This window comes from Acinonyx jubatus, chromosome A1 (assembly GCF_027475565.1).
Source record: "Acinonyx jubatus isolate Ajub_Pintada_27869175 chromosome A1, VMU_Ajub_asm_v1.0, whole genome shotgun sequence".
Taxonomy (NCBI): Eukaryota; Metazoa; Chordata; class Mammalia; order Carnivora; family Felidae; genus Acinonyx; species Acinonyx jubatus.
In genome coordinates, this window is record NC_069380.1 from 199,479,255 (window position 1) to 199,489,929 (window position 10,675).

General features: G+C 36.7%; 1 protein-coding gene across 2 annotated transcripts in view; it reads left to right on the forward strand.

The window, feature by feature from the left end:
* Positions 1-10,413, forward strand: part of EMB (embigin) — a 46,299-nt gene extending 35,886 nt beyond the window's left edge. For both annotated transcript variants that reach the window (XM_053200819.1, XM_053200817.1), the window contains 5 exons: positions 2,942-3,069; positions 5,235-5,514; positions 6,540-6,573; positions 9,310-9,364; positions 9,999-10,413. In XM_053200819.1, the coding sequence (XP_053056794.1) occupies positions 2,942-3,069; positions 5,235-5,514; positions 6,540-6,573; positions 9,310-9,364; positions 9,999-10,016 (515 nt within the window). In that variant the 3' untranslated portion in view covers positions 10,017-10,413. The remainder of the gene's footprint in view (positions 1-2,941; positions 3,070-5,234; positions 5,515-6,539; positions 6,574-9,309; positions 9,365-9,998) is intronic.
* Positions 10,414-10,675: the final 262 nt, after the last annotated feature.

A 10,675-nucleotide genomic window follows, 5' to 3' on the forward strand; every position in this document is an offset into this window, starting at 1 on the left:
TACGAATGAGCCCGGGGGGGTAGCCACGGACTTAGGACACTGAACAAAAGTGGTTTGACTTAATAGGACAGAACACTTATGCAAGGGACACACTCTACTTTTATTTTTAAAAAGGCACACGGACAGCAATTATTCTGTGATTTAAAAATTTAGGTCATAGATTATGTTAAAGTATTTGTTGCTTTATTCTGCTTTTTCTTGTGAAAACTAGTGTGTGGTAGATGGCCCCTTTTCTTTTTGTTCTTAGATTATATGTAGTATATAAAATTATTCCATATATTCTTTCTACTCCGTATACTACATAGGTCTGGAAACAAATTTTCTTTCTTTCTTTTTCTCTGTTTTTCTTTTTTTAATGTTTATTTATTTTTGAGAGAGAGAGAGAGACAGAGTGTGGGGGGAGGGGGAGGGGAGAGAGAGGGAGACACAGAATCTGAAGCAGGCTTCAGGCTCTGAGCTGTCAGCACAGAGCCCGATGTGGGACTCGAACCCATGAACCGTGAGATCATGACCTGAGCTGAAGTCAGACGCTTAACTGACTGAGCCACCCAGGCACCCTGACAAGATTTTCTTTTTAACTTTTTAACCTTTGAACTAATTTCATTCAAAGGAACAGTAATGAGGCACTCTGATTTAATTGTTTTAATTTATACTGAAATTGTAATCTTTATACAAACAAAATCTTATTTAACTGCTTTCACCAAGTACTTGAATGTGTGTGTCAAGCAGTAGAATTTGTTTTACAGCTTCACTCAGTTGTTTAATGTATGTTATTAAAGGATGGATTGGTGCCATCACCCACATCTCAAAGCTACTGTTTCTACATTCTTTTGGGTCTTGTTTCCTGTGAATTCATCCCTTGAATTTTTCATTATTTTACTTTGATAATCTCCTTTCTCACATGGGCTGGGTGGTCCATCAAGGACTCAGTTTGGAGGCTTTCCCCCATTTTGGAGTGTTCTTACAGGTCCCTACAGTTCTGAGATATATTCAGATGAATTTCCAGTTTTCTTTTTTTATTCTAAGTCTTATTTCTTCTCTGTCCAAAATGACTACATGACCTAGAAATCATCCTCACACATAATGATAATCTATCCTAGTAAGCTGGCTAATGACCACTATGTAGTAAGGCCATGGGCATTACAACTTGTAAGAAGGATCGGTTAAGAAAAGCAGAACTAGTCCATGATCAAAAGTTTGTGGTGTTTACTCTGTACCAAGGACTTTATGTTTTATGATCCCATACTTAATCCTTTACAACAACACTGCAGGATAGGTATGTCCTACCTATGTCCTCAACAGGAGTAACACTGAAACTGTAATTTTAATGTATGTATTTCCTGCACCCAAATCAATTCTTTGTCACATCATTGTCACATTGGGCTGACTTCCTTCAAACACTTAATGACTTGACCTTTGAAATGCACACATACTAACCACATATTAACTAAATATCCCTCAGCCTAATGGTGACCAATAAGGAGTGTGGGACACTAGTGGTCTCAGTCAAAGGAATGCACAGAGTTATCTTCTCTGGCTAGGATGTCTTCAATCAAGATAGTCATATATACTCACCTCTTTCCTCTCTCAGGAGCACCCTAGTGGAACCTTACTAGGTTTTCATATACTATTAGTGGGTGATTATAAATTCAGATAGGCAGTTCACATCTTTGTTTAATGTAAAATTGTAGACCATTCAGTTTCATAAAAACATGTTTCCTTAGTTATGAGGAGCATGAGAACCATTGACTTATAGATTGCTCAGTTATCTTTCTTATGATTACTTAAAGCATTTATACTGTCATGGGTGACATATGTTCCTCTTATTTGCATCTCTTTTTTATTAGCAGTGCCTCATTCAACACTCTGCTGGTCAGCAGTCTTGATGAAGGAGAGGGTGATACGCACAATTGTATTTAGGCACAATTTAAACAATGAGGAATAAAGTAGACTCCCCACACCCATCATTGTAACATTAATCACCTAAGGACAGATTCTATAAAGAAAACCTATTCTCCAACCTATTTTTACCATTTCCCTGGCGATTATACAAGTTAGAATTTCTTTCCTAGTCATTACTAATTATTTTCCCCTTCCTCATCTTTACAATTCATACATCCAGCAAGTGCCCAGTTATCTTTTATACTTCCTGTTGCCAAACAAAAAAGGGAAGAACAACACAAAACCAAAAATCTGCTCAAATGAGTAAAAGAAAAAATAAATAAATAAAATTAATCTTTGTTGATCAGTCTACATCTCTAGTGTAAGTATATTCCATAATATATCCTTTGAGGTCAATAAGAAGAAACTGATTCCACCATGGAGCCGGTGGCTGTCTTTTTATTGCTTTGCTTATGTTCTTTTGTTTTAATTTTCTTTACCAAGTCATTCACGTCCTTAAAACTTAACATTTCTAAATTCAGTGTTCACTTTGATTCTGTTACCGGTGAGTAGTAAATTTCTTAGGAAATTTGTCCTACAAAACAAACAGACAAAAACAGAAAAAGAGTCATAAATAGGGACATCAAACTGGTGGTTGCCAGAGGGGTGGGGCGTGGTGGGGAAAATGGGCAAAATGGGTAAAGGGAAGTAGGAGGTACAGGATTCCAGTTTCGGCGTGGAATGAAAGGTCCAGCATAGGGAATATAGTCTATGATACTGTAATAGTGTCACATGGTGTTAGATGGTAACTACACATGTGGTAAGCATAACATATAGACTTATCTGATCACTGTGTGATGTACACCTGAAGCTAATGTAATATTGTGTGTCATCTGTGATCCAATTAAAAAAATAAATGGTTTCACGTTGTATGAAGCTAAAATTACATAAAGCAAATTATATTAATGAGAAAATGAACGAAAGGAGAATTTGTCCTCAACTTGAATGAGTTTCCTTATTCAAACTCTTTCAGTAACATGTTTTTCTAAATATTTCTTAGTCCCTGAGATTCATGGAAAAAACAAACCATTGATCACTTACGTGGGGGATTCAACTGTCTTGATGTGTAAATGTCAACATTGCTCTCCTTTACATTGGACCTGGTACCATAGTAATGGGAGTGTGCAGGTAAGATCGTATTTCTTTGATCTGAAGAAAACAAAATGGAAACTTTTATTTCATAAATAATAAGATTACCAGCAGAATCAGAATTTCCAGGACCATTTGTACTTCTATTATCTTATTATTTAATATGTATTCATGAAGAAGAACAGTGATAAATGCCGTTGTCATTGAATGTTTTTAGCATATTACATTTTACATCTGAAGATACTCTTAATGTTTCATTAACTGGTACTTTGTTTCTTAGATTTAGCGACTTAATTTAAATTTTTTGAAAGGAAGTTATAATTCACTTTTAGTTGATGAGTTTAGAAATGATCCTAACAAAAAGATTCTCTTCTCTTATCATCCCATGAAAGTATCTAGAAAAAGTAGACAGTTTTCTTTCTCAGCTTCTGTCTCTGGAAACATTTGTGATAGAATGCAGCACAGTGGCGCCATTTGAGAAAAGAATAAAAATTTGGTAACTTAAACTTAGGTCTTGGGAGTGTCATTGGCCTTTCTTGGCCTTCCGGAATCCTAAGGGAAGCAAAAGACTTTACATTCCTGTTAAAGAATTAATGGCTGTTCAAAGAGCTGATAATAAGAAAAACATGAGCATTCAAAAAATCATTTCTCACTCTTTTTCTTCCTCCCAAATAGCCTCTAAGAGCAAGGAAATTTAGCACATTGTCCTCCAGGGGAACACCGTCTATTACTCTGCTACTAGTGAACAGTGAAATTAAAACAAGCTGTAATTCTAGGAGGGACAGCATGAGACAGTGTAGACCTTACAATGAAATACTAAATTCCTTCTTAGACAAAATTGATACTGCCATAGACTGTTGAAGAGAACCAGAGGAAGGACTTAAAAGGGAGAGTGTCTGATTCTGTGGTGGGTTTGATTTTTCAGAGAAAGCTCCAAGTCACTTAGGAGTAAATTTAAACCAGTCACATTTCTGCTTATCTTCTCATTGGTGATTAGGAAAGGCAATCAATTTGTGTGTGTAAATATTTTTTTTAAGTATGTAAATTTATAAAGATAAGTATCAATTGTAGTACTTGAAATATATAGCCTGGTTTATGTATATGGGATACTAGGCAAAAAATAACCTAAATCTGATGATATTAAACTCTCAGGATGTAGTCTGTGCCTCTCTTCATTTGCTATCGTAATTTTCTCTCAATTTGGTCCTCAGCTAGGGTCATATTAGGATGTGAGGAAAGTGTAAGGAAGAGGGTGCAGGTCAAAACTTTAAGTCAAGTGTTCTTTTTCAAAATGTAGACAAACCATCTGCATCAGAGTTATCCGGGGTGCCTGTTAAACATGCATTACTGTGATTCATCAGTTCTGAGTTAGAGAGGGTTTCATTTGAACGTCACAGGCAGCTCTGTGCACAGGGAGCCAGGTTGCTAAAATTTTGGCGGGGTGGGGGGTGCAAATAATAAACTCACAGACAATTCTTTATCAGATAACCTCTAAGAATATTTGTATGCAGATTAGCACTTATCAAGCAGGGCAGTTGAGTGATAGTGCAGTGAAGGCATCAAATGGCCTGAGAATAAATTTTAATTTAAACGGATTAAATAAATCAGCTTCACAGCAGTTTCGTATGGCTCTTTAGAGGCTGGGGAAAATCCAGTGAATCCCAGAAGCCACCTTGCCTGATAAAGAAATTCAGATATGAGAAGACAGAAGGTGTGCAGACAAGCACATTTACCAGACTCACAGAGGATTTCTACCCTTCCCTCTATGTCAGCTTCAAAGGCCTGAAGATTTCACCCTCAGTTCCAGTCTGAGGACCTCCCGGTGCCAGGGGCCAGTGATCTTCCTTTATACAAATGATCAGATTTAATAGCTTCATTAATTCATTAAGTTCAATAGTTGATTTGATGTATGCCTGCTCTTGGGAAGGAGGAAGTACTTTAAACAGCTAGTTAGGACTTAGAACATGTAACCCAGATGGGTTTGTGTAATTTTAATTCTGATATTTACCCACGAGCACCTATACACTAGTTTCAAAGACTGAGTGCTTAGCACTTAAAATATCCCTTTCCTTTACTACCTTTGGGAGAGCAAACTCTTGGACTCTGTTACTATGCCTTATACCTTTTGCTCAAACTAGATTATTGAGGATGTGTATCTTTTATGCAATATGATAGGAATGGCTTTTAATGTCTCCTCATGTTAGGTTCCTATTGATGTTCAAATGAGCGAGAAGTATGCGATCAATAGAACAAATGCTAATGAAACAAGGCTGAAGATCATGCAACTTACAGAGGACAATCAGGGATCTTACTGGTGCCATGCAGTATTCCCATTAGGCGAGAGTGAAGAGCGCATTCAACTTGTGGTGCTGAGTTACTTGGTGCCGCTCAAACCATTTCTTGGAATAGTTGTTGAGGTTGCTATTTTAGTGGCTGTTATTCTGCTTTGTGAAACATACACCCAAAAGAAAAAGAAGCACATAGGTAAGATTTCTTTTTTTTAGGTAATGTTCTCACGTTATGACCTAATACATTATAGTGGCTTTAGAGTTTGGGGGAAATGTCTAACTTTTGTTATTTGGAGTGGTATTTATGCTAATATTAATGGTGAAAGTACTATGAATTTATACTGATAGACTTTCTGTTTCAACTTCCTAAGATATTTTAGTATGAAAATATACTTTTTTCCCCCTTTTTCTTTGGTGTTACTGGTACCTAAACACCAATTAGGTGATACGTGGTTTGGTACTGGAATATTAGAAAGTCCCTTCGTAGCTTAACATAGAAGATCTCAAAGACTGTCTTTCAGTTAGATAACACATTTCAAAAATATTTTATCAAACATTCTGGAGTTCTTATAAAAGAGACATTTTCTGGTCAGTTTTCTATTTTTGTAACATGTATCTTACAGATTACAGGTTGAGAAGCCAATGGTCCCCTAAGAAAATGTGTCTTACATTCTATATACTTTTCTGATTTTGTACTAAATTTTTATTAACTTAAATAATTACAAATTAGTCAGCCCTATTTTGAGAATCCCAGACACTAGACTATGCCTGATCAGAGATTGGAGGAGGAGCGCCTGGATGGCTCAGTCAGTTGAGCATCTGACTTTGGCTCACGTCATGATCTCACAGCTCGTGAGTTCGAGCCCCACGTTGGGCTCTGTGTTGACAGCTCAGAGCCTGGAGTCTGCTTCAGATTCTGTGTCCCTCTCTCTCTCTGCCCCTCCCTCGCTCATGCTCTGTCTCTCTCTGTCTCTCTCTCAAGAATAAATAAAACATTAAAAAAAATAAAATAAAAATTTTTAAAAATTGCAGTTGAGGTCTAGAGAGCAGGGAAAGGGGAGAACATGATCGATGTGCAAGTGTCTTGTGTGGTATATCTCTTTCATTCCAAAGAGAGAAAACTGCACAAATGCATTTTTAACTTGGGGAAAGTTGAATTCAACATACGTGATCCGTAAGAATAACAAACCAATCTTGATAAATTCTTCTTTTGCTACACAGATGATGGGAAAGAATTTGAACAAGTTGAACAGCTGTAAGTATCATTTTTTTACAGATTAATTTTCACTTGAGTAAAATACAAACAAGTATGAAATTGAATATAAAAGTTTGCAGGTGAAAACAAAACCCACAAGTGTAACATTATGCAGGTGTTATTTTCTGTACACATCTGTGTTGTGGGGAGGCTTGCCTGCAAGGGGGCCTCCCCTCCTCCCTCCACCACTCACTTTTACCTCTCTGTGCTTTGGTTTTCTCCTCAACAAAATGGCTTTAATGATAGCATTTGCTATACAAGGCTTTTGGACCAAATGCTTAGCCTGGGCTTTGATGCACAGGGGTGTTCAGTAATCATAAGGAAGTATTATTGTGTAAAGTAGTATTTCTCAAACTTGGCTATATCTTTGGTTACTTAGGATGCTCCTTAAAAATACAGTTGCTCAGGGGGCGCCTGGGTGGCTCAGTCAGTTAAGCGTCCGACTTCAGCTTGGGTCATGATCTCACAGTTTGTGAGTTGGAGCCCCGCATCGGGCTGTGTGCTGACAGCTCAGAGCCTGGAGCCTGCTTCCAATTCTGTGTCTCCCTCTCTCTCTGCCTCCCCCGCTCCCACCTGTCTCTCTTTCTGTCTCAAAAATAAACAAACATTAAAAAAATTTTACAAAAATACAGTTGCTCAGACTTTACTGGATCTCCTGGATCAAAACCTCTGGGATTGGTGCCTGGGCATCTCCATTTCTCTAAAATGTCGATCACTGATTCTGATTCTCTGTCATGTTGAAAATCACTGGCCTAGAATTTTATTAGTCACTACTTGTGAGAGAACATTTATTGTGCCACAGGTTCTCTTACAGCCCCTTTGTTGAGAGTCAAGCCTGAAGAGGGCAGAGAAGAAAATTATCAGGAAAGTAGCTTAGTGTGGTGAAGATGGGATTTACTAGGTCCTCTAAGCTGGAGGAGGGAACATGGAGTCCAGTGATAGATAGAGGTGCCCAAGTCTGGGATTCAAGATCTGAGTAACATAGCCAAGGGCTGGACCAGGAAAATGAGACCAGATTAAAGCAGCCGATAGAAACCTAGGAAATGGAAGGCCTGAGCAAATGTGACCAATACAGAATGGCACTGAAGTTTATCTTTGTCAGCCGACACAAGTTCTGAGGTGTGGTCTATAGCCATGGTTAGAGAGTGTGGGAGCGAGGTAGACCGCTGTCATTCAGATATTCGCAGACGTTATTCAGATAGTTCTTTTTACTCTGTTCACATATGGTCAGTAAAATAAATATGAACTTCTAAAGTAAGGACATGAAATAATTATATCAGGAGCTCTGTGCTCTGTAACCACAGAAGAAAGAGGAAGAAAACAAAACAAAATAGTGTTGTCTTAGCATAAACACTTACAGTTGGAAGGAAATTGCACCTCTTTCTGGAGAACTTGGAGACCTTGTTTATACGGCTTTGAATGTTTTATCTTTTTGGTTCCCGCGTATTGATTCCCATTGTTATACTTGCAGTCATATAAAAACAAGACCATCATTCAGATACTTGAAACAGTTACAGACTTGCCTGAATTCTGTTCTTCCAGCTCAGCTGCCCCAGTGTTTCTAGCCATTCCCTTGTACTCACATTTGGAGGCTTTGTGGTTTGTGTAACACACACTCTGAAAGGATGACATCAGAAAAGCATGGAATAGACCTCAATTCTCAATTTACTTTTCATTTATCTAGCTTACCCGGTTTAAAAAATATTCTTACAGTATTTTTGTCTAGAATACCCTAAGAATAATGTCAAACTGACTCAATCTATAGTATAATGATTAACTTTCTTTTCTTTTATGGATAAGTGGGATAGTGTACATAATTTTCTCTACCCTGTCCTGCTCATCTCCAGTTTATTTCAGTATCTTTAATTTTAATACAAGGGTCAAGGACACTTGAATTCATTTGCAGTAACTTTTACCAATGTTCTTTTAGAATTTTTAGTTTAGAATTATCATTACATTTTATATATAATGTTTATATGTTAGATGCCAGGGAGAGTCATAGAGTTCCTTGATGAAAATAAATCTTAAAAACAGTACTAAGTGCGTAACATCAAAAGAAGCTAATCACTTCATGTATTTCAATGAGGAGCTCATTCATTTATCTGATCCACTCATATGTTTAATGCATACACTCTCATCTACTCACCCCTCCCTCAAATTTTGCTTAGGTGGTTGCATTTACTATCTGGTGGTAACAGCTTAATGAGCTCAGGCCTGCCCGAAAGACCTAGAAGGGTATTCTTATGCACTCTTGTTACCTTGTTTAGTCATTCTTGCCTTTAAGAATCTGAAGCCTGTATTTGTGGTCTTGCCCTGATGCACATCGGGTAGACAGAGAACCGTGTGTAACCTCTAATTGTAATGAACATGTTAGATTACAGCACCCGTCTCTTATGTATTGGCTGAATTTCTGATTGACTGTTATCTTGCAGGCCTCAAGACAGCACACAAGTTATAGTCATATACCCCCAAGTCCTCACTCATGTTGGGCGAGAAGCAGTCCTCCCTCTGCATAAAATAAAAGGGACTTGGTTACAGTCATCTATGGCAATAGTTCTTCTCTAAGCAATGGTATAAAAACAAAATCAACATTATGAGTAAAACATTTTTAGGAAAAATGAATTGTCTGTATTGACCTTTTACATTTTAACCTGATGGCCACGTTATAGATGGTGTACTGACTTGATTTTATGTAATGTAAATATCTAGTGGTTTTCTTTTTTGTTTTCTATACAGGAAATCAGACGATACCAATGGTGTAGAAAATAATGCCCCCAGGCACAGAAAAAATGTAAGTTACTTCCAAAGGATATTCCAAATAAAAGGAAAAATTCATATACACGGACTCTTATTCCAGCTACACTTTTTAGTTTCATACAAGACCTAATCATTTACTATGTGCTTGAATATGCTTGTTTACAATATTATAGAAGAAAATTTATAGTTCTGCAAGAATAAATGACATCTTTTTTCTACCATAGAACATGTAGCAACAAACCTAAAAGTAAATCTATTGCACTGTGTGTGTGTGTGTGTGTGTGTGTGTATGTATATATATATATATATATATATATATATATATATATATATCACCACGGGCTAGCTAGTTCCTTTTACTACTTTTCATATAGTCTTATTTTTTTTTTCTATCATAGGTTTTCTGGATCGTCCTCTTTTATTCTCATATACTGCCATATATTTGGTGCTATGAACAAATCCATATTAGCTTATTTTCTTTACTGATTAGAATCCAAATTTTCATAGTTCATCAACATTTTTTCCACAGTATTTAGGATGGATACTGTTGGTTTTGGCAGTGGTTTGGATCACTCCTTGCTAGCACTTTTTGCTTTGCTAGAGTGATAAGTAGTTCTAGAATGATTAGGACATACTAATTATGTTTCATTATGCTTTATTTAACTCAGGAGTCCGTGAGCCAATGAAAGCGAAACATCGTGTCAAGAGTCATGGGAACATGTGCAGTTTGTATTTCAGCTTTATTTATGCTTCCTATTAAGAACATCTGAATTTTTATTTTTGAAAGGATGAAAATTTTATGCAATATATTGCTCAGCAGTAGCTTTGTAATAATATATGTATGTGGGATCTAAAGATATATTTTCAGTCTGCACTTATTTTTACATTAAAGCAAGGTAAATTATATTAAAAATGTTCTATGAGCTATAACCTAGGATGATTAATTTCATCCTGGTCATGAAGGGATGCACAGAACAGATACCAGCAAAACCAGTTAATACTACACAGAACTAATGTCATTCAAGACCTGTTTATAACCAAAGAATTCATTAAAAAGAAAATCTTTGCCATTTGCCTTAAAAAGTTGTTTTTTTCTAATCATGCTTACTACGTATAGAAATATTTGTAATAATTTTCATGTAAGGTTCATCCTCTGTCACACTGGAAAAAAACCATCTTCACTAGGAAATGAATACTTTCTGCCTTTGCTAACAATTCACAATCGCCACAAGAAAAACATACTTTTCCTCCACAAATAGCAGTTTAAGGCAAGGAAATATAACCATATACTTGCCCCAAATCTCCCATCACCACAAAAAAAGCCCATTTCCCAACCTTTGTTTCA